The sequence below is a fragment of the Dama dama genome, chromosome 6 (genome assembly GCF_033118175.1).
Source record: "Dama dama isolate Ldn47 chromosome 6, ASM3311817v1, whole genome shotgun sequence".
NCBI classification, from domain to species: domain Eukaryota; kingdom Metazoa; phylum Chordata; class Mammalia; order Artiodactyla; family Cervidae; genus Dama; species Dama dama.
The window spans coordinates 47,916,693-47,943,504 of record NC_083686.1 but is presented as its reverse complement, the minus strand read 5'-3'; the positions used below and the strand labels follow the sequence as shown (position 1 = coordinate 47,943,504).

General features: G+C 39.5%; 1 protein-coding gene across 14 annotated transcripts in view; it reads right to left on the bottom strand.

The window, feature by feature from the left end:
- FRYL (FRY like transcription coactivator) overlaps positions 1–26,812 on the bottom strand; it is a 300,909-nt gene that overhangs the window by 13,195 nt on the left and 260,902 nt on the right. For 12 of the 14 annotated variants that reach the window (XM_061146006.1, XM_061146005.1, XM_061146004.1 and 9 more), the window contains 10 exons: positions 23,540–23,710; positions 21,254–21,394; positions 19,672–19,869; positions 16,820–16,981; positions 16,631–16,705; positions 16,131–16,307; positions 12,515–12,718; positions 9,758–9,925; positions 3,497–3,747; positions 585–792 (listed from right to left, as the gene is read on the bottom strand). In XM_061146006.1, the coding sequence (XP_061001989.1) occupies positions 585–792; positions 3,497–3,747; positions 9,758–9,925; positions 12,515–12,718; positions 16,131–16,307; positions 16,631–16,705; positions 16,820–16,981; positions 19,672–19,869; positions 21,254–21,394; positions 23,540–23,710 (1,755 nt within the window). Of the gene's footprint in view, positions 1–584; positions 793–2,613; positions 3,396–3,496; positions 3,748–9,203; positions 9,926–12,514; positions 12,719–16,130; positions 16,308–16,630; positions 16,706–16,819; positions 16,982–19,671; positions 19,870–21,253; positions 21,395–23,539; positions 23,711–26,812 lie in introns of those variants that run through there. The other 2 variants (XM_061146010.1, XR_009693420.1) reach the window with 2 other exon arrangements.

Below are 26,812 nucleotides of genomic sequence, written 5' to 3'. Positions count from 1 at the left end.
TAATGACTTAAATGTCAGCCTTGGTTTCCCTAGCTACAGAATGCTAAAAATACATTACCTAGGTCTGTTGTAGGAATTACTTACTGTTAAACATTTAGCCTAGTGCCTTACACATCTAAGTGAGTACTAAATAAATGTTAGCTCATATTACTTTTAGGGATGGAAGCAGCCTTGGGTTAAAAATTTTAAGGTCCCCACACAGTACTGAAAGTGCCAATGAATTGAACACTTCATGATAGATTGTCTTATGATACTGACCGAAAGCTCCTTAAAGGCAGGAGCCCTCCTTTATATTTCTTTGGTGTCCTTGAAGGTGTTTAGCATATTCCAGAATTCGATCAAATGTTATTTTGAAGTTTTACTCTAATTACCTTAGGGGAAGTATCTGTACTAGTCACTGTATAATGTCCTAGCAGTGCCACAATGTCAAAGTGTAAATTTTCATTATCACTGCCTTAGGAAAGTAAAAAACTTTAAAGGAAACTAGTGAGAATATTAAAATTTGAGATGCTGATTTTAGATAAAACCCCGTAACTTTATCAGATAACTGTAATACGAATTCAGAACTCTTCAACCTTACTGACCTGAAACAGCCTAGAGAACACGTGGAAAGTGAACACCGCGCAGGAGCCGTCGGTGTCAGACAGCATCTGACCCACGTGGCAACGCCAGGCTTCTTCCTCGTCGTCACACGCTGCTGGCTGAAAGGCGGCGATGATGGCGGAAAGAAACGGCGACGGCAGAGGGGATGTCTGTACCTCTGGAAAACCATCTTGTTCTTCTTCCTCTTGACTGTTAACACATACGTAGTCATCATAATATTATCTTAAAAGAATACACTCAATTATTTAAAATACCTTAAATCATCTAGCAGATTATTTCTTACATGTGTACACATACTGATTCAGAAAATGGGTGACCATCTAAATTTTGTGAGAAAGCATGAATAAGCAGATTCTCTCATTCATCCCCTTCTTTCTAGCATCTTGTTCTTTCTTAGCATCTTTGGATTTAGAAATCTAATTTCACTCAACCACCTTAAAACAACTTAATCCTACAATGGGGCTTCCAAGGTGGCTCAATGGATAAAGAATCCACCTGAAATGCAGGAGACACAGAAAACGTGGGTTCAATCCCTGGGTCGGGAAGATCCCCTGGAGGAGGGCATGGCAACCCAGTCCAATATTCTTGCCTGAAGCATCCCATGGACAGAGGAGTCTGGTGGGCTACATTCCATGGGGTTGCAAAGAGTCAGACATAGCTGAAGTGATTGAGCAATTCTACAATTTGCCAGGGCTATGGAATAATTTCAGTAATTTCTATGACTAAGACTAGAATGACTTCATTTTAAATGGTCAATTTCAGAGGCTTTTTATTTGAACAGGCCCAAATTGGCAGTCATGGTATTTTTAAAGTTTTTGTCATGTACTTTTGTGTCAAGGGCTATATATTAAGTGCCTTACATGGACTGTTTTCATTCAGTCCTCACAGAAACTCTATGACAGTTAAGTACTATTATTATCCTGACTTTTACCAGTGAAGGACAAAAAGTTCAGTGAGGTTAAATGATGCACCTAGGCTACTGGGTAGGAAATGACAGAGCCAGAATTTGAGGCCAGTTCTATGGGACCAAACCCAGGATTATAAAGCCATGACACATGCTGTGTGCCTAGCAATGTGGCAGTAACAGATCCGACTCAAAGAAATAGAAGATCTGGCCATTTTCTTTGAGGAATCTATAATCCCCACAGTCAGATAATATATACACACAAATATAAGACAATGAAAAAAAAGGGAGGTATATATGGTATTTGGGTTGAGCATCCTATAAAGAAACGTGTGACCCTGGGTCTTGAAGAAGTGTTTGGAGTCAGACTCCATAAAGAAATGTGTTACTCAAGGTCTTAAAATTGTATATTTCACATTACAGGCCTCCACAAGGCCATTCAGAAATTACGGAGCAATTCATATAGAAGAGAGGGATCTGAAAAGATTGGGGAGAAAAGGTCAAAAGGAAGCAGACATTTGAAGTGAAAACTTAAATTCTACCTCAAAAAATTTAATTTTTAAGATGTCACTATGGTGACTGATTTTAAGAAAATGTATCCTGTAACCTTGAGGAGATACACCTCTGTATTTACTAAGGATGTTTTACTTACTGTTTCATCTTCAGTACTTGGCCAAAGTCAACCCTCTTGTCTGCAGCCTTTTAGAAAGCCAGGTATCTGAGTATCTGTCCCTGCATCACTCCTGACTTCTCTGAATTCATGTCTGACCAATGAGCGAGTGAGTACACAGGCTACTGTCATATCCAGGTCAGTGACAGGAACAACATGTGTCACCAGGATCCCTCGTTAATATCTGAGTGTACACTTTCAAATACAGGTGAGCATTCCAGATATACTGAGAGTGAAACATCTCCTTATGGGCTGTATATGTTAAAACACTGCTATCACTTGAAGTATAAATAAAAAAATTTTATTGTAGGAGTAAAACTCTGATATACTTGATCACTAAATATTACATTTTATATAAGAGCTTCAAATTGTTGAATAGGGAAATAGATACACTGATAGATAATGCATTAAATTAGATGCCTTTATAAAGAACATTATTTTGAGCCACAAATATTTATAAAATTAAAAAATAAAAACAGAACAGTAGATACAGATTACATCATAATTCTCATCAATGAAGGAGTATTTGGTGTTTAAGTGGCATAACTAACATAAGTGACATAAGCCACCAAAATTTCCTTTAAGAACTTTATGTAATAATTGATCATTCAGTTCTGTCTGGTAAAGAGTCCGCCTGTAATGTGGGAGACCTGGGTTTGCTCCGTGGGTTGGGAAGATTCCCTAGAAAAGGGAAAGGCTACTCACTTCAGTATTCTGGCCTGGAGAATTCCATGGACTTTATAATCCATATGGTCACAAAGAGTTGGACATGACTGAGCAACTTTCACAATTCCGTCAGCCCATGAGTAGAAAAAAGTCCTGTGTGAGATTTCTTCGTACTTCATAGAACTTTTAAATGTTTGATGCATAAACATTTAAAAAGAGCACTCTAACATTTGACAGTGCCAAGAAATGATACTTCTGCCCGTTATATAAGTCAAACTTTATAACTATTGGTAATAAGACTATAATTTTTGGAATATACTTCAGATTTCTTTTGGTATCACAGAAGTTCCTTCTATAATTTTGATACTTGGCTCCACCCATGGCCCAATATGGACTTCAGCACTTGGCCACTTGGCATTCTGCCCAAATATGTATTTGGTGTACTTCTAAATGTAGACTGCCCCTCACTGTGCTCTGAGAACGGCCTCCTTGTTTTTTCTTCAAGTGAACGGCAGAAACAGAGAGTAAAACCATGGCAGGAACTCATTTTACCTTTAAAATGTACACAGAAATGGAAGTCAGGTCACCGGAACAGAGGGCCACGTTTGGGAGGGGGCAGGGTAGATACCGTATCTGTGGCGCTGTGCCCTCACCTAGACAGCCCGGAGAAGTCTGCCTCCTCCTCTTCACACCGCTCATCTAGTTCCTTCAGAGCTAAGGTGACGTCCTCTTCACAGACTGACCCGGGGCAGCTCTCAGGACCTGCAGGCTCCGGCAGGTCCGTCTCCTCTAAATCAAGAATCCCTTGACACACGAGAGAGTCCTGCTGTTCTTGAATAATATACGATCCGTCATCTTCAAAGGTGGTAAGAACCTGTTCCTCCTTTAATACTGAACTTGTATCCTGAAAAACAATTGTATTTTTTTTTAACAGACTTTTAAAACATTGAAAAGCAAATTTTACCAGTACAGAATAAATGACTGTTGCCACCAGTCTACATTTATTTTATTAGGCAGTCTTCATTTACACAGTTTGATTTTTGGAGTTTTTGGACTCTGATCACATAAAATTGTTCTTTTTTTATTTTCTAAAATAGTTTCTAGTTTAAAACACTTTGAAATTAAACTGTATCACTGACTGCCACACAGAAACATCAAGGAGATCTTTTTTCGATAGGACTCAGCTGTTTAGTTAGAAATATATCCTTTGGGGAAATATCTTCTCTCCTGCATATTCTAATTCTCCATAAGTAGAGCTTTATATTACTACTATAAATTCTCTCTTATGGAAATGTCATTTCTTTTTTTTTTTTTTTGGAAATGTCATTTCTTTCATTATGCTAGAAGTTAATCTCCAGTGAATTCTAGATATAAGAAGGGGAGGTAGTTCAAAATGGTTAACCCATTGGTTCTGCGGGGCTACCTGGGAGTCAGGAACAGGTCCTGACCAGTCAGGATGCTGTTGAGCAGAAACAATGCGGGCAGCCGGACTGGTATAACTGAGCTGAATGCTGGGATGTATGATCTGCTTTCAGGTAATAGGATTACAATAATTTATTTAGATTTGAGTACTGAGAGGTCTTCACCACTGAGTTAAAAGAGTTCAAAAATGCTAGAAAATTTTAGACTGTTGTACTCTTGAGAATTAAATGAACTATAAACTCATTTATCAATGAGGGAAATGATAATGGAAAGTGTGTTATAAAGTATACTACTTACTGGCATTTTTTTCCCTATCCATTGTGACGTTACTGAAATAATATTGATACATGTGCCTGGCGTGGAGTAAAAGTTCAACAGGTGTTGGCTGAATAAACGAGCTACCACTACTGAAAAAGAAAAGTACTTCCAGGGTGAAGATCATGACATTTCAGCACCAGTTTTAATTCACATGAACATTTGTTCAATCAGCTTTTGAAAATAAGCACTAACAGTCTCTCAGTTTCTTTCAGGACTTAGACCTAAGGTTACTAATGAGTTTAACAGCAGTTTCTCACCTCTTTGTCACAGATAAAAGTAGAATTTTCCCTTCCAAATTATGAAAAGTAAGTGAAATCCAGCGCCCCTGACCTTAAACCAGCCTGGGCCTTAGTTCTGTTGTTTAGTCGCCTAGTCGTGTCCTACTCTTTTTCAACCCCATAGACTGTAGCCCTCCAGGCCCCTCTGTCCATGGGATTCTCCAGGCTACTGGAGTTGGTTGCCGTTTCCTCCTCCGGGGGATCTTCCCGACCCAGGGATTGAATCCATCTCTCTGCATCTCCTGTATTACAGGTGGATTCTTTACCATTGAGCCACTGGGGAAGGCCGGGTCTTAATTTACTCACCTGTAAATTCATGTATAAAATGAAGGATTCTGGGCTGAGGGCTCTGGGATAAATTAATAACTAACTACAATTAGTGTGCAATTATGCAAACCACAATAATATACACTAGAGTATGCTAAGTGTAAGGTATGACAGAGATGGGGTAGCAACAGTGCAACGAATGTTTCTGTCCCCTCGAAATTCATATGCAGAAACCTTAAGCCCCAGTGGGGTGGTATCAGAGGCGGGGCCCTTGGGAGGTGATTAGGTCATGAGGGTAGAGCTCTCATGAACGAGATCAGGCCCTTAAAAGAAGAGGATAAAGAGCTATTCTGTTCTTTTCCACCATGTCAGAATGCAGCAAGAAGAGCTCCCAGGAAGAGAGCCTGCACCAGACAGCAGTTGGCTGGCACCTTGATCTTGGAGTTTCTGGCCTCCAGAACGGCAGGAAATGCATTTCTATTGTTGACAAGCCCCTCCCACCCCAGGTGATGGTATTTTTGTTACAGCAGCCAAAGCAAAGACGGATGGGAAAAGGACCTAGAAGATACCAAAGGCGGAGAAACGTGGCCGGAAACACGACGTGCACCAAGGAGACACCTGGCCTGGGGATAGTCATGCAGAGACAGGACAGACTGCGTCATCACAGGATAGTGCTTTGTAAATAATATGGTAAAATCATTCCTTATTTGCTGCAATAGTTTATATTCAATACACTCTATTTAAGGTTTCCATCTGAATTTTTTTCCTTAAAGATTTGGCCATTAAACGACTAAGAATTAGTTACCTGGAAAGATACTGTGAGTAATGTGCCAAAGACACTGCTACACCTAGAAGTTTTACTGGTATTAATTTTTCCTTGGGCATCAGTTTGAACATATCGTACTGAAATGACGCACCACCAAATTTCTTGGTTTAATGCCATTACTTTTCATTAGTGTATACCTGTGTTTTATTGTTATTTGTTCTTGAATAATAATTTGAAAATACATATTTCATCTAAAATTATAATGTATGCTGAAATTTTCTAGTAACTCCTAGGATTTCATGAAGAGAGAACTTTTTGGCTAATGGAATGAATTCCACTGTTATATGTAAATGGTGAGAATCAAATTTTCTTGAGCCTGACCTTATTGCACAATGACTCCTTCTCTCTCTCCCTCACATACAAATACACACTTTCAAAGTTTCATTTTGTATAAGGAATAATTTCTGGCATGCATGAATTGGTATCTAAACTATTATAAATACAGGAAGAAATCCCTCTGTGGAGATTCCTCTGATAAACACAAGGATATAATCCCTTCTAGAAAGAATTAGCCAGGCAAGAATATTGGAGTGGGTTGCCATTCCTTTCTCCAGGGGATCCTCCCAACCCGGGGAACAAACCTGGGTCTCCCACATTGCAGGCAGGCAACCTGAGTTCTGTTTTCTGTCTTGAGGTAGAATGCTTTAGCCTATTATGGCTTCCTAACATTAACACAATTCAAGGGCAGAAATTCAAATAAACATTTCTAGGAATTTTTTTCTTTAGTTCATAAAATATTTCATCCAGTGAAATTAACTGCTTTCCTCATCTTAAGAAACTGCTTTATAGCAATATACATATTATCTGTAACTCATATATAACTATATAATAGGGTTATGGTTTTATTTATTAGTGCTTTTATACTTTCTTTAAAGGGGCAATTTTGGGTTATGTGACACTATTTGTCACACCAGGAAAAACAAACTAGGCCAACATATCCAACAGACACAAACCTGAATCATTCTCTTGTGGAGAACTGTACTTCTGGTGCACTTTTATGTCAACAGAATTATTTTAAAATGAAATATAATGTTTCAAAAAATATCCCCATTCTCCTCTGCCAGTGTTACAAAGTTTATAGTGATAAGGAAACACGCTATTGTAAAAGGAAAAAAGATAGTAAATTAAAGTGTTTTTCCTTCATTTAAAAAAAAGTGTCCTTGGGAACTTGATAGTGTATCAGAAGTAGGCCCATTAGATACTGCTGGATAAATGAATGACTCGTCTGAAATAACGCAATTTCCAATATGTATGGGAATACGTATGAATTTCCAATTCATTTCCAATCGATATGAATGACTTCCAGGAGATAGCTTACTCACTTACTATGAATACAGCTATTTTAATAACCAAAACTAAAAGATTTTCCTGTTTGTTAACTACTTGTATAGTTAAAACACAGGACCATTAACCATATCGCTTTTGTTAAAAAGGTATTTCTGGTCTGCTACTTTCCATTGTTGCTAATGAGAATGTCTGCTGACTTATAACATGCTATGAGCTATCCTGGACACAACAGATCAGATGATCAGTGAGTAGCTAATGCTCATGTGACAGCCTTCCCATACTCAAAGGAATACAGTCTCCTTCAGGTGCAGTTCTGAACACTGTCTGCTCCCTTCATAAACACCTTCCTGTCCACACCCTCTGTCACTTAAGGCCCCTTTTATCCGCTGCTAGTCTGCTTCTGGTTTGTCTCTTCATCTCAGCCTTCTCCAGTCCTCCCTCCACACCTCTGTAAGAGACTTTACTAAAACACCGGTCAAACCGTACCCTTGCCTGATGACAGACTGCAAGCTTCACGGAGGAGGTACAGGTACGAGAACAGACTTCCACTTTTCCACAAAAAAGCCGAGATTGAAAAAAATAAACACAATCAGATTATGTCCTTTGGGCTTAAAGTCCTCCGGTGGCTACCTGCTCTGTGGCTTCTGAGATCACCCTGCGAACACCTGGCCCCCTCCAGCTCCTTCTCTCCCAACTCCACTCTCTCAGGCTCCCTGCACTCCAGCCCCACAGGCTGACATTTCAGCTCTTCAGACACATGGGGGCCTTTTCCACTCCTGCTTCCTGGGCCCCGAACTCCCTTCCTCCACACTTACAAGGACTGGCTCCTTCTCATCACTTGTTTCCACCATATGCTACCCTGCCTAAGTTTCTCCTTCACCAAGTCCATATTCTCGTTAGATTTTCTTAATATGGGTAGAAAAGGGATCACTTCTGATGTATCATTGATATTTTATGTTTTTACCTGTTTGCTATGTCTCTCCTACTCAAAAGAAGCTCCATAAACCAGGAGCCTTTGTCTGTTCCACACGGCACCGTGTACCCAGGGCCAGGACAGAGCCTAGCGCGTGGCAGGGCACAGTAAACAAATGTGCTTAAATGACCGAGTGCTTGGGTGTCCTGGGTATTCCCACCCAGGCATCTGGGATAGGGCTTGGCACATAACTGGCATCTTTGGAAAGAATGAACACTCATGACTTCCTATCACTTCAGAGTCTGCCTTCAGTGGAACCCAGCACGTCTTAGATCCACCATCTTTCCTCTTGCTGCTGCTCCTCCCCTTCTCTACAGAGTGAATTCCTGCTGCTGCCTGCACATGCCATGTCATTTCACACGGCCGTGTCTTTCTATACCAGGTCCCTCTGCCTGCCGTGTCTCAAATGCCAGAGCCCATTCTTCGCCACATAACCCCTAATGCACAGCTGACTGGTTCTCACTCTGAGTTTTCACAAAGCCTTGAGCATGTCTGTTTGAGCTTCTCATACTGACCTGCAGTGCTTTTTTTTTAAACCTTCTGTCTCCCTTAATAGCCAGTGGACACGCTGAGGACAAGGTCATGCTTTACTCATCTTTTCAGCACCTAATAGAATACCCAGCATCTAGTAAATCTCCAGGAATATTTGCTGAGTTATCTAAGCTTCAGCCATACTAATATGAGCATTTAAAAAAGCTACCCCCCAAAAGCCTTCATTTCAAAATACATCTGCTTACTGTAAAGACGTATGATACACTGTCGGCGTAATAAGAACATGAGATTTCTCCTTACTCAGACAATAAGATCTAATAATTAGACTGGTCTTGCTCTGATAATTATATTAATTTGGTTAACACTGAAAAAAAGTGTAGTATTTCCCTGATACCAGGGCATAACAGTACATATGAAAGAGCTATAGCAATTACAGTTTTTTAAAAAGAGATATCTACAATAGTCTTAAAAAAGCAACTAAGAAAACGAATACTCACTTATTTTTGGTCATTAGCTTGGAATCTGGCTTACTTCTCACAGGCCTTTCCAAAAAACATAACACTGGCAGTTCCACAGTCTTTCTAAAAGGTTTCACTTAACCAATTGCTAACACAGCTGGCCTGAGGTTTTCATCCCAATTACAGCACCAATCACACAAAAAAAACCCAAAACAAAACCCAAATACAAAGCAAAAGGAGAAGAAAAAAACAAAAGCAGTCCTTCAGCACCCGAGAAGATGCCCCCATCCCCGGAGAAGCACCGGTACATTAACCTAATCACGTTCTGCAGCAGGAAATGCTCATTAAAAACACTTAGGGTTATTTTTAACCTGTAGGTCATTTCCTTAATCCATCACTTTTTTTTGTCTTCAGTGATCAGATTTGACTATTTCACTTGAACTAAATCACTTAACCAACAGGTTAGAAATACTGCAAACAAATCAAATAATTAGCATATCAGATGAAAACTCCTTTGAAAGAAAAGCAAGGGGTATCACAGATTGCTAAAAAGAGCCCAGATTGGCCATGCACCAGCCCCCATGACTCCCCACCTCAGGCAGCTGGCTGTTAGCCTTATCTAGAGAAGCTTCCAAACTGGGGGTCTCATCTCTGATTTGCAGCACTTCTTCTGTGGAGAGGCTGCCAGTGGAATCTTGAGACTGAAGAAGTAAATCAGAATGGTCCGGCAGGGTTTCGTCTGCAGCAGAATCGTTATTTAACTGAAAGGAGAGACAGTAAAATAAGGAAATTTATTTAGGAGTTGGTGATGGTCACTAAGGCTACAAGAAACCTTCTGTGTCGTAAGATATTCTGAGGCCATAGTTATAAAGAGCTTCTTTGACTTCCTAAGACCACCTTTCCCCCTCATTTCAGTCTGTATCAGAATTGGTGCTATTAATGCAAGCAGCTAGTTCATCAGTAAAAATGAAGTCTCCATTAACAGAGATTAAATTTTGCCGAATAGAAACCACCAAAATGGAAGAGCTCTATGTGACTTTGTTAATCTTCATCTAAAGTTCTGATTTTTACGGTAATCTCTTGTGTTTTCAGTTGGCCTAAGGGTTCGCGAATGCAGGGGCTTTTCTTTGCCTCCCTGTGGCTTTGGCGCCAAGCAGTCAGTGGATTCTCAAGAAGCAGTGTTAACTGGAGGCAGGAGCTTAAGTCTGAACTGGCCGTTAACTTACTGAAGCACAAATCAATATCACAGAACTTCAATAAGACAAAAAGAGTTAGGACAATAAAGCTGAAATGGCAGGCCAGCATTAGTGGGTTTATGTCCTTGGAAAACTAGAAGTAATCAATTAGAACAAAGAAAACACTACAATTTTTCTTCTTTGAAGTAGGGCTATACATTTTTCATGGGTCAGTATTTAACATAAGAAAAATCAAGCTCATGATTCCAAGTAGGTAAAAGCAGAAGCTAATTTTTTCCCCCTATGAGGAGGAAGTAGCTTCAAATTCTTTTTCAATCTCACTACCACTATAACTGGGCTTCCCAGGTGGGCCAGTAAGGAACATGCCTGCCAGTGCATGAGACATAAGAGATGCAGGTTCTATCCCTGGGTCAGAAAGATCCCCTGGAGAAGGGCATGGCAACCCAGTCCAGTATTCTTGCCTGGAGAACCCAATGGACAGAGGAGCCTGGCGGGCGACAGTCCATGTGAGTCGGACACGACTGAAGTGACTTAGCACGCGTGAATACCGCTTGACTGGGGTCGGCCTTACAAAGAGACAGTTCTGCCCCAAGGCTCTCACGGAAGCTAACCTTTGTTCAGCACTTACTATACAGACTTCCCCATGAGATTCCCGAGGCAGGTGCTGCCAGCAGTCCTGTTTTAAGGGAGAGGATGGATAGGTAATGACCACAATTACACAGTGGGTTGGTGGCCCGATGCTAGTCTCTGAGCATCGTCTGGCTCCGGGAGGGTCTGGGCCTCGTTCAGTGAGTCACCGCTGCCAGCAACTCACCGCTCCTTTAAACGCACACAGTCCTGGGGAGGAGCGAGCCTTAGGTGGCATCCAGACTGCCCTGCTCAAATGCACTTACAGGCTGTGTGTCCTGGGACAAGTCACTTTGTCTACAGAGCTGCAACCACTGTGCTTACCTCGTGGAGTTGAGGGGAGAGGTATAGTGATTAATCCACGTAAAGCGCTGTGACCAGGGCCTGGTGGATCTCAAACATTCAGCAAGTGGTAACTACTGCTACTGTGTCAGCAACAGCTTATCACTTAATACGCGACAGGGAGTTAGGGAAAGACGTATTGGCGTAATGGTGAGATGCCAAAACAGGAGAGGTAACCAGAAGCCTGCCACAGACCGACAACTGTCCATGCTGTCCAAAGCCCAGGCCATTCAACAGCACTCCCAGCACTCTACCAGCAGACTGAGCGTGACGCGAATGGGCCACATTAGAGAGGCGTGAAGAAGGCACTCACGTGACAGCGCTGCCGCCTGGTCTTCACCCGCTGGTCCCTCATCACATGGGCCACGGTGGCTAACCCACAGGCCTGCTCTCCCTGTTCTGCCACCCTCAAGTTCCAGCCTACCACCACTGCAGGTTCAGCGTTCCCCTCACTCAGCATTCGGAACAGACAGACCGTGCTTACAGCCTTCCTTTTCTCGTCTCTCTCTCCCTCTAAATCTCTATGCCCGCCCTTGGAATGTAAGTCAGAACCTCCATATAACTGACTTGATCTTGCGAAGGGAGCAATGCTGTGCTGTCTCTTTCCACACTGACAAGGGAAGAAAAGCAGGTGCAGAGTGAAGCAGTGCTGGTGTCTGCACTGATACCAAAACGTGTCATTCAGGGCGGAGGCCTCCAGAAGTGCCCAGCACAGCTCACTGTGACTAGGAGAGACGCAAGAGAAAATGCGTCTCATCAGCTAAGAGGTGCTGTCTGTGCTCAGTTGTGTCTGACTCTTTGTGACCCCACTGTCTGCAGCCCACCAGGCTCCTCTGTCCATGGAGTGTTCCAGGCCAGAGTACTGGAGTGGGCTGCCACTGCCCCCTCCAGGAGATCTTCCTGACCTAAGGGTCAAGCCTGAGTCTCTTGCATCTCCTGCATTGGCAGGTGGATTCTTCTACCACTGCACCATCTGGAAAGCCCAAGGGGTACACAGGTCACATGTCTGACTCCATCATGAATAATGGAACACTCCATCGCTGCTACAGCGTTGTGTTTTCATTTTAGCATGTGCATTTTACCCACAGTGAAATGAAAATCAGAGTATCGAGCAATGGTAATTACTAAGCGGGAAGTGAAGACAAAGAGGAGACCAGCTGTCTCTGTACAAAAAGCTAAGTGTACCATCTGCGTGCGTGAGAGTATCTGGCTTGCTGTGAGCGCCGCTTCCTCTTCCGAGGACTCGTCTGTATCCTCCTGGTTTGTCAGGTTCAGGCTGGGGGTGCTGCTGGAACACTGGTACTCCTGGAGGGATGGTGTGTCCCCTTTGTCAATGCTGTCCAGTGAGCGCCTGCGGACTCCCCAGTTGAAGTTGTCCATACTTTCACCCTGGAAAAGCAAGGCGCCATTTCTAAGACCTCGAACACAAGCTTGTAAATATAGGCAAGGTAATACACTAGAACATACACCCAGATGAAAAATACTCAGTGTATCATCATAAGCAGAGATTCAATCAGCCCTTCAATTTTTTGAAACTTTTAAAACATCGTTCAATATTTGTAATATTTAAAGAGATCACAGTATGTGGTCGATGACCTGTTTTAACTGAATAGGAGTCTCTTGACTTTCTGTCTAGTGGGGACCAACTAAATCAACCACCTAGGCCATTTCTACTCTAACACACACACAAATGAGACCACAAAGAAGACAAATACACTCACAGATGACAACAAATAAATAACCCAGAACGCCAGGCTGCAACTTACCTGCAGCTCCTGGATAGCAAAAAGGAAAACACACAGAATTAGAAGAACAAAGACACACGTGTAAATATACACTACACTTGTGGGGAAAAAATGCTTGGTGTTTTCTCAAACCCAAAGACTGATTCAAGCTCTGGATGAAGCTTTGTGCAGGAAGTCAACACGTGATTCACATTATTTTTTTTTATGCAGAATATATCGTGGAAAAAAAGACAGACACTTAAAACAACATTTCTATGATACACTCTGGCAACACAAACTTCAGGAAATCTTTAAAATTTACATAGATTTAATACTGGCTACAATGCAAAACCGACTTAAAATGCCCCACATTCAGTTCACAACATACAGGTTCAACAATTATTTTAGGCTGTTGCATGGTTCTAGCTAAATCCAGTGGTAATTTTTTTGCTAAAGAGGTGTTTAAAATCAAGATCACAGTTATCAAAATATAACCTATGTCAACTTCAAAAGGTCAATGGGAAAGAAGCAAGTTTCTGCTTTGCCCCACTTATGGATTTATCTAAGGTACGTTTCTATTATTCCAAGCTAATCCTCCTTTGATAAGGATATAATTTTTATACTCTTTCTTAAGCTCTAATGACAAATTACACTGAGTTGGCTAACAAAATATGACTTATGTGTATTCCTTTATCAACAAGGATTGTCCAGGATAGAGGTTTTCAGATCTTTTTTTTTTCTTAAATAAAGCAGACGAATACTCATTTCAAATAAAACATACAGTGGAAGTCAAATGTGCAAAAGTGATAACAAAACCAGGGCTGTGGCAACAGCCTTCAATATGCATTTAGTGAATGAATGAATACATGCTGTTGGCTTTCAAGGCTGGGGAATATTTTAGAAGTTTCATTAGCAGTTAAGTTTATTTTGTAGCAAAGTATTTACTGTTACCATGTTCAAAGCAAGACTAGGTTTTTAGAAAATCTCTTATCATTTGATTTGGCCTAATTATGAGACCTAAGTTAATACCACCTCAAATTACTGTGACTTGAATAAAAGACAAAAGCATCTTTAATTCATTCTAGGGTTCTATTCAAAAGCCATATTTATTACCAGGGACATTTCAGAGTACTAGATAAACTTGAAAGCAATTATAATGAGCTTTAAAACAAAAAAAGGCAAACAAAAAGAAAGAACCTGACCATTACAAAAATGTCAAGAGCCTACCTTTAGAGCTTCTAAATTCTGAACCGAAAAAAGCAAATAACTGCAAAAGACTTTAGAACCGGCTTATGCCTGTGAGGTAGTGCGGCGGGCCTCAAACCCATCACACTTCCTTGCCTAATTGCGTAGGTTTTTCCTATTTCCTACAACTTTCTATGTTTTTTAAACTGTGGGAGTGATAGCAGTTTTGGAGGGTGGTGATCTGCTCTTTTTGAAAAAAAAAATTGAATAGAGAATATCAGTGTACATACAGTAAGGATGCATGTCCTTTAAAGGTGTGTCTCTTATATATGTGTATACTTAGGTGTGATGTGATGTATTAGCAATGGCTACAGTTGTTTTAAAAAGGCTAAAAGCCACTGCCCTTTAAGGCACTGAATAATACATGCTCCTGGGCTTCAAGAACCTGTCCAGCTGCGTCTGGGAACACTCACACAGGAGCCTGTACCACCCCTCAGCCAGGGTGAGGACAGCTGCTGGACCCTGAGGCACGACGGTCACATCCTCACATCCTCGGGGCGGCGGGGTGGGGGGAGTAGCTGAGGCATACAGGAAGACCTCCGTACACTGGTTTCCTATCAACAAGTAACGACGTGACGTGGTGGAGGCCGTTACCGTTCACTCCTCCACCTCACCTATCTGAGTCAAAGGAAACATCCCTTCAGAGAGGGCTGATGAATGCGTATGAGTTATACGAGTGACTTGAACATCTTTGGACAGAGGTGTAGCATGACATGGTGAGGATACTTGACAGTGGGGCATTTGGGGCTCTGGAAGACAGACACTTATAACAATTTTAGGATGAACATTTCTGTGATCTGTTTGATGTAAACTTTTCAAAGTTAGGAGTTTGTGGCTTAGGGGACTGATGTCAGCTGTGGGAATGGTCCTGAACAGCCTGACACGACCAGGGCGATGGGCAATCCTATTGTTCACTGATTTTTTTTTTAGAAATTGGCAAATGTCTCAATTTGGGCCAATGAGGTATGACAAGAAGTATGCCGAAAACCTTAGGAGAGTCAACTTCTTCACTTTCCTGAGAGCCTCCTGGAAGTCACCCTTACTTTCTCTGAACACTGCCATGTATGGATATAACCAAGGTCATCTGCAGTGAAGCCAACTTGCAGAGAAAGGCAGAGTTTAGAGAAGGCAAAGAAACAGCGAGAAACTCCACTGAGCTTTGCCTAAATAAGCTCTAACTCTAGGCTAGCCCAGTTCTGTGAGCAAGTAAATCTACCTTTTGAGTTGGACTTTCCACTTAGGAAGCATCTAAACTGACACAACTATCAATTTTCTCCAAACTGAATCAGTTTTGAGGAGCAAGTCCTTGGTATTGAATGAAATGAGGCATTTGAGAGAGCTGGCTCCACCCTGAAGAAGAAAGTGGTGGGTAATGTCCTAGGTAGAATCTCAGTCACAGGAAAATGTTTGAGAGTGCCAAAGGCACCTTAATCATCAATCTGGTTTCAGGGCCACCCTCTTCAAAGTTGTCTGATAGATTTAAATGAAACTTTTACTCTTCTGCTGCACATTAATTTGTGTGGCTTATGCAAACACTTAAGTCTAAGCACACCCTCAATTTAAAAAATACTTTTGAAAAAAATCCATTTTTTACTCTATATTTTGAAAGATAAAGATGGAAAAAAATTAGATGTTCCTTTTGTTTCAGACTTCTGCTATTGACTAACTGTACTAGTCATCTTTAGTTCCCAACTCAGATTTATACCTTTTGACATTACACTGCCCTGAACAAGGGCAGATTAAATCCTTATTTAATCCTGTGGTTAAATCCTTCATTCTCGTGTAGTTGCAGCTATTCTATAAATATTATAAAAGAAAGTCCACATCCTTACCTCTGCATCTTCCAACTCAACATCTAAAAAGTCAAAATCCTTAAATACGCCAAACTGTTGTTCGCTGCTATTATCTTCCACAGCTACTTCTTCCTCTTGAATTATGTCCTCTGTTGCAGAAATGAGGCTAGTTTGCTGGTCACCAACTTCCAAATCCTCATTAGAAGAAAATACAACCTGACGCCCAGCCAAAAACAAAACAAAACAGGCCATCCATTAGCCCCGTCACCCTGAGTAAGGGGCATCAGTGCCCCGAGAGCCACTGCGGGCCTCTTCTGTCAGTGAGCTCAGAGCTTTAATCGGGGTGAATGTCTCACTGGGTGAAGAACACTGAATTAGCACAGTGGCCAAGTGTCACAAAGGCAAGTGATAATTTTTTCATTCTTAGTCAACACCGTTAAGAAAAGGCAAATAAGGAGACACAATAATTTCTGTTTCTTCATGGACTAACACTTCTAAGATTTTTTAAAACCCTTACACAGGTTCTCATGATTACTCACTGATGGATTCTTTGGAAGGCCAGACTCTGGACCACACAGAGAAAGCACATTCATTAGCTTTTCTCTTGTTCTTCGCTAAAGAGAAAGAAAAAATGCAAATGTTAAGATTACTGATGAAAATAGGGCAGATTCTCAAGTTCTCACACATACCATAAAATTGATTCTTCTGTTCTATGAACTTTCATGTACCTGCGATAATTGTGGCCTCTTCCAGCTAACAGGCACCAAGGCATTCGAGTTAGAACCGGAAGAAGTGGAGGAAGTGCTTCTCGTCACCGCGATCACTTTGGGCTTCCCGTTCCTTCCAGCTGCGCTGTGCTGATCACCATATTTATTTCCAATAATCGGTGTCTACAAAGAAATAAATTGCCAGTGTTTGACTCACACAGTTCAACGTAAGTGGGTTAATAGTATATCTGTGATGACATTTTTTACAATCAAAAAAACAGCATAAGGAGAAAGATTACTTAGCAAAGGCAGATACCACAAAAATCAAAAGTAACGAGGATACATTTTGTTTTTTAAATAGTAAGTTTTCAATTTATTGGAAACAAGACTCTGAGGAGACTGTTGGAGAACTTATTTCTACTTTAAAAATAGATCTGCTGTTTTTAAAAACCACCGTCTACATCTATCCCCCCATGATTATAAAATATGTCCTCTTTGAAAGCTCAGAAATACAAAAATGATTTTACAAAATCACCTGTCATCTCACCACTCAGATTTAATGTTGGTTAAGTTTGGTCAGACTTCCCTAGCAGCTCAGATGGTATAGAGTCTGCTTGCAGTACAGGAGACCCGGGTTCGATCCCTAGGTCAGGAAGATCCCCTGGAGAAGGAAATGGCAACCCACTCCAGTATTCTTGCTGGAAAATCCCATGGACAGAGGAACCCGGCAGGCAACAGCCCACGGGGGCACAAAGAGTTGGACACAACTGAGCGACTAACACACACAATATTTTATGGGTTTTTTTATGTAATTGTTAAGTATGTGTCTAAAAGTGCTTTTGCAAATATTCAAGATAAGTGACAACTTCAAAGTGAAAGCTACCATATAATGTCTTATTGCAAATCTAATATATGACATTTCCAAAATTTATTTCAGTAGAATTCCATGATGAATCCAAACCAGTGCTTACCTGGCTTTGTGAAGTGTCTCAAATTTGCATTTGAATATAATTTTAAGCTCATCTGCATGTCATACAAGTCCCTTTATGATCTGGTTTCTTCTCATGTTCCCAACTTCAACTTCTACGACTTGCTCCTGAACTTGGCACTCCATCAAAGCTGAGTTTGTTTCCCAAGACACGGTGCCTTTATGGACCTCTGTGTCGACATATACCCTCTCCTCTGCATGAACAGGCGCCACGCAAACCCCGAGGCACTTTCAGCACTGCCTCCACGCTTCCAAGGAGGCCCACGCTGATGCCCCCCACGGCTGGGTGATCACTCTTGGACATTCACTCAGTGATCTTGATTTGTTTCTTTGCCTGTCTCCAACTGCTATATGGGAGTCCCTAGACCGAGCCTGACTCATTGCTGTTCCTCTAGTATATCTTCAGTGCCTACACATAGCAGGTACTTAGGAATTTTTGATAAAACAAATTGAAATTAAGTATCTGATATATACCAAATGTTCTGAGAATTTGTATTACTCTTCAAACAAAATAACTGTTACACTATCAATTTCTGACTCAGAAGAATAGCAAAGCTAGATTCTCTATAATATTCCCATGCTGTGTACTCCATGTTAGCAATTAACTAAATATTTAGTTAGTGATATTAACTATATTTAGTGATAATATTTAGTGATATTAACTAAAACACTAGCAACATACATACTTTATATCTTAAAACAACACAAATCAATAAGCTTCAGATAAATGCAACACCAAGTGCTATGCTGTGCTTACTCGCTCAGACATGTCTGACTCTTTGCCCATAGACTGTAGCCCTCCAGGCTCCTCTTTCTGTGGGGATTCTCCGGGCAAGAATACTGGAGTGGGTAGCCGTTCCCTTTCTCCAGGGGATCTTCCGACCCAGCAACTGAACCCAGGTCTCCTGCACTGCAGGTGGATCTTTACCATCTGAGCCACCAGGGAAGCCCTCAAATACCAAGACTAAACTGCAAATTTTAAAAAAAAATCTGTATTATCCTTTTCAATTAAAATGTGAGTAGATTTTTTATTGTTATCTTTCTCAACTCCCCCTATCCTGCAAAATACTTGATTGATAACTTCCCTCTTAAAAAATTCCTGCTGGTCTGTTTGCTATCCGGTTGCCAGAGTGATCTCCCTAAAACGCAAATCCTAGTATTTTCTACTCTGGCTAAAAATCCTTGAAGAGCTACTACTTCTTTAAGATATAACCATCTCAGGAGGTGGGAGCGGGCTTCAGGATGGGGAACACATGTAAACCCATGGCTGATTCATATCAATGTACGGCAAAAACCACTACAATATTGTAAAGTAATTAGCCTCCAACTAATATAAATAAATGAATAAATAAATAAAACAACTTAATTTACTTAAAAAAAAAAAAGAATATAACCATCTCGTCCGACAACATCCTCATGATTGTGCTGCTCCCTATGGCTTCAGCTTTCTCTCTCATCACACTACTCTATCCTCTGTGCTACATGTTCAAGGTCGGCCGTGCTACTTAGAATTTTCCAGAGCACCGTGCTTCCTCACACTTACAAGCCTCCATTCATACGTGCCGCTTTTTCTGGGATTAATCTCCCCTGCCCACACTTCCATATATGCTCCCATTTAGTCAGATTAAGTTATATGTACATGCTATATAGCCCTATAAAACTCTGAACTTACTTGGCAACCAAAGCACTGTGTTTATTTGCCTGTCTCCTCAAGAGGCTAACAGGAGTGCTGAGAGGAGGCCTTTTCCCCACGCCCACCTCGTTTTCAGGGCACCTGTTACAGCATCTCCTGCTGAGTACCGGCTCGATCAGCGCTTGATTAATGACAGAATGAACAAAGGAACATTTCTAATACAGTGCCTTTACCAATACCTGAGCATCTTACCTCAGATATATCAAAATGAAAATCCAGGGTCTTCCCAGGCAACTCCTTAGAGACATTATTAAAAATTTTAGTGAAGGATATCTCAGGAGAGCCCATATCTCCTCCATAGGTCTTGGGGATATCGTTGGGCACGACAAGGCTTGCTGAGCGGGACACCACCAGTTTTAAGATGTTAAGGGCTTCCTTCCAATAAGGACTCTGGTTTCAAAAATTAATAGACATATAAATGTTACAAATACGTATGTAACTAAGAACAAAAACTTAGTTACATTCTAGACAGTGAAAACATTATTTCTATAAAAATTCCTTGTCAATTATTTCATTTTTACTCTGAGGTCCTTAACTGAGGGTCTGAGTTACACAAGGATAGAAAATAAGTTATTATTTTTACTGTAAGATTTATAAGACATTATATGCATAATAATGCTAACAACTCAGGATATTTTGCACTGTTTTCAATAAGTGCTTTATAAATATTATTCATTAAGAAAGTCTAATACAGTAATCTGGGAGTAGGGGTAAGCCAAAGGGTCGTATGTATGTGAACTTTCTAGATGAATGAAGTGCATGGCCCTAAGACTCTAAATTTAAAATGTTTTAAGCCTTGGTGATAAACCATTTTTAATACATCAGATTTCTTAGGCATAAAAATACTTAAATATTTTTAAAATTTAGATTTTTCTTAATGACTCAAGCCCCAAATAACAAGCCTAAGTGCTGTGGTCAAATAATCCTCTCAGTGATTCCTGACCTGTATAGGGTGAGCTCTTCCCCTCCCTCATATATGGTGGCAATGTTTCTGAGTTATTTTTCTGCTTTTCATTTTGTATATTTCTACCAGTATAATTTAGGAATGATTTACATGACAGATGTATAGGTGGAGAGGAATCAATGTCTAATTAAGAATTTAGAACATTTCTCTTTTACCATCTAATGAAAAGAATCATGTAAAAAAAATAACTTTTTTTCATACTTGTACTAAAATCACACCTCAACCTTTTATTATACATATTGTTTCATAGTTAACAGTTCTGAACCAGGTAAAATATTACTAAAAAAAGGAAGTGAAAAAATCCTTAGCAGAACTGAGTTTTCCAATTTAGTTAATAACATCTTGATATGAAGCCATCTAAAGCACAAAATATTAGTGATAATAGAAATGTCCAAATGATGTTGTGACAATTTAAGCACATCACTGTAGAAACAGTTTATCTTTAACAAAATTAGATTCAATAGAAATCATCATTTTTTTTTTTTTTCTTATGGAAAAAATCAGGAGCTCTGGGCACTATAAAATGTGTAAGCCTCTTCAGGGATGTTCCTGTAAATTATATTGGTAGTTGTGTTCTAAATGTAAAAGAATGCCTAAATGTACTTGGTTGCTGAATCCTACCATTCAGATTCTGCTTTATGTCATTCACACTGAGAACATTTTTCCATCTCATAAATATTCCTGAAAACATGATTTATAAATTAACCACTTCCCCTGCTCTTCAGACATTTAAGGTGTTTCCAATTTTTTATGATTATATATTGTTTTTGAGATGATCACTTTCTATACATAAGATTTGTAGCTACTCACCTGTACATATTTGCCAATGATCTTTATGATCTCCAGATTAAACTGCTTTACTGGGGCAGCAGAGAGGTCAATATGACTCAGAAGACTGTAAATGATCTGTAGTAATGACTGCTGCATACTAGACAGTCCTTTTTCTAGCAGCTAAAAGTAAAATTAAAAATATACTTTAATCAGGTTCAAGAAAATTCCATTGTATTTACATTACTGATGTTGAAAACCACAATACAGTTAACCTAAGAGTTTATGGCCAGATTATCAGAAATCCAGAGAATAACGAAGGTAAAAGGTAATGTCTCTTATTGTTACTTGTCCTTGCTTCAGAAGGAGAATTAGGTAGATTGTTTTTTCTTAACCTTAGTTAAGAAAAAAAAAAGTTTTACTTTCATACCCTTAACTAATTTAATTGAACACCATTTATTTTAAAACTGCTCTATCACCATTACCAAAGAATAACTAACTACTCCCAAGCCATTCCCACCAGCCGATGACTACCCATGTCATCTTGGACAAGTTTCTTAACCTCTCTGAGCCTTGATTTTTAAAATAAAAAGTGATACCACTTTCCTATTAGGGTCTGTGGGACAATTAAATTATATCTGTGTAATTTTAAATACATGTAAATAATTTTAGTACTATTGTTAGTGATAATCTGAGAATCATTAATAATCATAGAACAAGGATAACTTATACTAATAAGAGTAACATTTGGGGCAAAGCATTCTCTTTACAGACTGGAAATATATTGCCCACATGTGGTACCCAATAGGCTATACTGTGCCAGTGTCAGACCTCAGAACCCCACGGGTCAGTCTTCGGGGAGAGCTAGTGTTACTCTGTGATGATGTGCTCAGCTGTGGCCGACTCTTTGCGACCTCATGGACTGTAGCCCACCAGGTTCCTCTGTCCATGGAATTCTCCAGGCAAGAATACTGGAGTGGGTTGCCATTTCCTTCTCCAAGTGTTACTTTAGTGTTGGGCTTTATGGTGGCACAAAAGGGAAAGCTGGAATAAGGCACTTAAATTCCAAGGAGCTTAGGTCTTAGGTCTGGCTTTACGTTGGCTCTTGTCCTAAAGGAACAGGGACAAGATGAACCTAGTGATGCACGTTCATTCATGTCAAGAAGCTCTCAGGCAGACAGCTCACGCTGTCGGCTCACTTAAATATAAAGGTGATGGGAGTAAATCTATCAAAACTAACACCTTAAAAACTCACACCATCTTGAGCACCTTATGATGGGCACCATCAATGACTTGGATAAGTTAAACAGTGCTGTGAGCAATACTTAAACGCTTATTGAGTTACACATAATTTAAGCCTCTTCGTGTGTTAGGTTTAATCTCTAGAGGTCAACTTTCTAAAAAGGAAGATACCACTCTACTGCAAGCTGACAAACATTTTTAGTGACTAGGAATTTCTTCCTTTTGAAGGTCTCCGGTATTCTCTACTTAGTAATTTACTTTCCTAGGCATGGAGTTATTTCTTCAACAAATAAATACAGTTGATCCTTGAATAATATGGGTTTGAACTGTGTGGGTCTGTTTATATGTGGATTTTTTTCAGTACCACAGCAGTACATGATTCACAGTTGGTTGAGTCACGGATATAGAGGGCTGACTGTAAGATATATTTGAATTTGACTGTATGGAGAGTTAACACCCTTATTCCAGCATTGTGCAAGGTCAACTATGTTAACTTTTTATGCTGTTCTAGGACTAGTTTTAAATCCTATTTACTGCCCACCCCCCCATCATATTTTAGATTAGCAGGTAAACATATCAACAGAATAAATACTTGCTCAGCAGAAATGGCTTTACATGCTACACTATTATTCTAGAAAGAATTTCAAAGAAAGCCAAGAGCAAATTTATAGAAACAAAAAATGATAACCATTTCCTAGGATTAAGACCATGGAAAAAAACCCATTTTCCATTTTAAATAAAGGTGAGGTTTATATTATTTTGAGTTTTGTGTTAAAGACAGTGAATGCAGAAATACATCCAAAAACCCATTCTCCACTTTAAATGAAGTTCACATTATTTTGAGTTTATACCACTTAAGGACAGTGAATGAAGAAGTAAACATTGAAATGGAAAAACAAACAAACAAACAACTCATTTGTACCTGAACAATATTACCTATATATTTTTTCCTCTTAAAAAAGATGTTACCTCTATTCATTCTTAAATAAAATTTGAAAATTAGTATTAGTGCTGCTCTAGAAAGAAATACTCTTGAAAATTCTGTCACAGAGCAGTTGAAAGATCCTTTTATGGGGGTAAATTTACCTCTGCAAGGTAAGTCACAAGACTAAACGTAGTATCTGAGAAGGAGTCATGCAGGTATCTACATACTACATTGATCCAGTTAGAACAGTCTCTGGAGTATGTGTGCGTACTGTACAGGCTCATCATGTGAGCCAAGTTGACAAGCGTTGGGCATTTTTCTTCTGCACAAACCTAAAAAAACAACAAAAAAAATTTCATTTACTTAATGACATTAAACATAATTTTATATTCAGTGTATTCATAATTTAGACATACATGTTGAAGCATTAACGCATTTTCTCTCAATACAGTAGAGAAGTTAAACAGAAAAGGAGAATGCACAGGGCATCCTTGAGGGAACGATTTTTAGATAATATGGAAAGATGGTTAATATGTCAAGCACTTCCATGAGTGTTAAGTACACAGCTTTCTTTTCAGTCCAGTGTTCTAGAAAAATGTCTTTGGTAAAAACCTAAACGTTTCTGTAAATCCTACGTATCATTCTGTAAAAAGAGTTTTGTCTTATAAAATCCATATAAGGTTCGGAGTACAAGAAACTAAATAGGCAGACTCGACCGGGACACCCTCAGGGAGGTTCAGAGTTGCTGTGCCAACGAAGAAACGCTTTAGTCTCAAGGTGGCTAGGGAATCACACCAAAGCAGTCAGCTGCAGAAGCCTCAACATATGATACAGTAAAAGGACTCCATTGGAGGGCTGATAAAACGCTAGAGCACTGCATCTCCAGAGTTCAGGGAATCAGCTAAAGCCCTAAGGTCCTTGGCCAGTCATTTACAGGCTGGTACAAAGTATACTGACTTTCTTAGAGTTTGCTTGATACGGTATTACAGTATCTGAATCAACAAATGTTTGGGAGACTGGGCCAAATGCACCCTCTTTGTCTGTTCCCTGAGTCACTGATGAGGGTGCTCCTTAACCTCCTCCAAGGATAACTGAACAGTGAAGAACCGGAAAAGGGCCACGTTAGCCTCAGCTATCGAGAAAGGACAGCCGTGATGAGTTCTTTCAGTTCTCCTTTTTTTCATTTTCCTCCCTTATTCTTCCATCTTATTTTCACAAAGTGCCTAGAGCATTTGATAAAACAAGAGTACTACCTTTTAAAATATATATGAACTTTCAACTTTCAGATGACTGTAACTGACTTTTACGCTTATTCATCATGCAGACAATATCACTGGATAAGCCCAAGATATGAAGGCGTGTCAGACTCTAGAAACCTAACATGGTACCCTGGAAGTTATTTTATAAAATCATTCAAAGCAGCTGTTTTCACGCATCAGCCTTTTACTCATTTTATGAGACACCAGGAAGAAAAAAGAAAAAGTTGGTTGATATTTCAAAATACTTGTATTTCACTTATATTTCAAGATATAATTATTTGTATTTCAAAATACAGTCATTTTTCACACTATTTTATAAAACCATATAACTTTACAATTTCACAATCTGTTACTCTTCAGCAAAAATTTTTATAGTTTGAGGTGAATTCTTTAATCTTAGCTTGAAGAATGACATTCTGATAGAATTCCTATCTTCTTAAAGAATATTTTTTTGAAAGAATGACTTTTTTAAACCCTAGTTTTTGAAAAGGAAGACATTCTTTGGAATATAGGCTGTGCAATTTTATAGTAAAGCAAGACTAGCTTAATTTTGGAATTTTGGAATTACCAGGTTAAATTATGAGCCACAAAGAGTTTTATAACAAAAACTTTTTTAGCATGCCATTTTGCCATAATGAATAGCTAAAAAGGACAATATTTGTTCCAAGTATTGCCTCATTTTGAAATGCTGTGCTCCCCACAGGCACAAAGAGCAGCAGTGATATTTGCATAATGAGGAAGCACATAATGGCAGAAAATCACTCTCAACAGTTGACGTGAGAGAATAATTAAGGAATCAATTTAGTCCACATCCTGCAGGTTGCTGAAAGCCCACAGAGGGAACCTTTGTGTGCCACTCAACAGGAAGAAAACAGACTTCACAGCAGTTTATGACTCACAGAAAGCCATATATTTGATTTCTTAAAAACAAAAGATATTTGGGACATTCCTGTGCTTTGCCTCGGTCATGACAGCACAGGCTTGCAGCTCAAGCGGCTTCCATGGTCTTCTGGGCCCACTGTGCTTCTCACCCGCCCCAGCCCCAAGCAAGTTCCCCATCACACCTCAGCTGCCAATCTCAAATGTTTCCACTTCCCTCGTCAGGGAATGTATGCTTCTTATCTTCTTAAAATGCCCAAATAAGCCAGTATTTTTTTCCTTACATTTTCTTTCTTAGTCCTCATGTAGGAAAAAAAAAAAAAAACCCTCTGTTTACATTTTCCTAATGGTATGTTATCAGAATATTAAAATGAAAGTCATTTTAATAAAATTTTTAAATCACTTTTAGACCTCATTAATGCAGATACACATTGGGTTTTTTAGTGCAAACCATCATTTTCACAACTAAGATGTATTTTCATTAACTATAATGATGGCTTTTCTTTTTAAACACATGCTTTTAAAATGGTTAAGAATTTCTCCACATCTATTTAGAAATTTAAATAGGGATAGATTCAACAGCATATTTTATTAAATATATTTGTCATTCATTAAATATTATCCATCAAGATAATGAAAGTGTTCTTACTCTTGTAGCTGTGTATGTGATAATTGGGTTGGTAGTATTTTTTCACTCCATTGGTACCCAGAGATAAATCTGCACTTACCGACATTGAAATGTGGGCCAGGGAGAGGTGGGTGTTTGTTTAGCTTTCTACAAGCTTGCTCTTTCCAGTTATTGATATACTACCCGCTACCTGAATCTCGGGTTTGAAAAAAGCTGCTTATATAAAAAGCTCTTCCAGAGAATTTTATGTGCTTGTTCCCTTATGTTGCAGACTTCTCTGATTTTTCCCCAGTGATTTAACCAGCTTATTTTACTTATATTACTATTGAGTCACTTCCTCAGTTCACCTAATTTCCTGTTGTATATATATTACTTGTAAATTCATATGACTCCTTCTTGTAACTGCTTGTATTTTCAGCTTGAAAAGTCTTTTTTCCAAGACTCAATGTGACAAAATAAATACATACATAAAATCAGTTCAGAATTAAGTTTAAGCAGAAGGCAAAGTAGTTGTGATTTCTTTCTTGTTCTTAAGAGGAAATTACTAAGTATATAAAATTCAAAATAATTTTCTTTTACAATTTGAGCTATAAACCTTTTTATACAAAGTTTGTCCAGAGACGATTTAAAAATAGCTACATACTTGTTTAAGAAATGTATGATGGGAG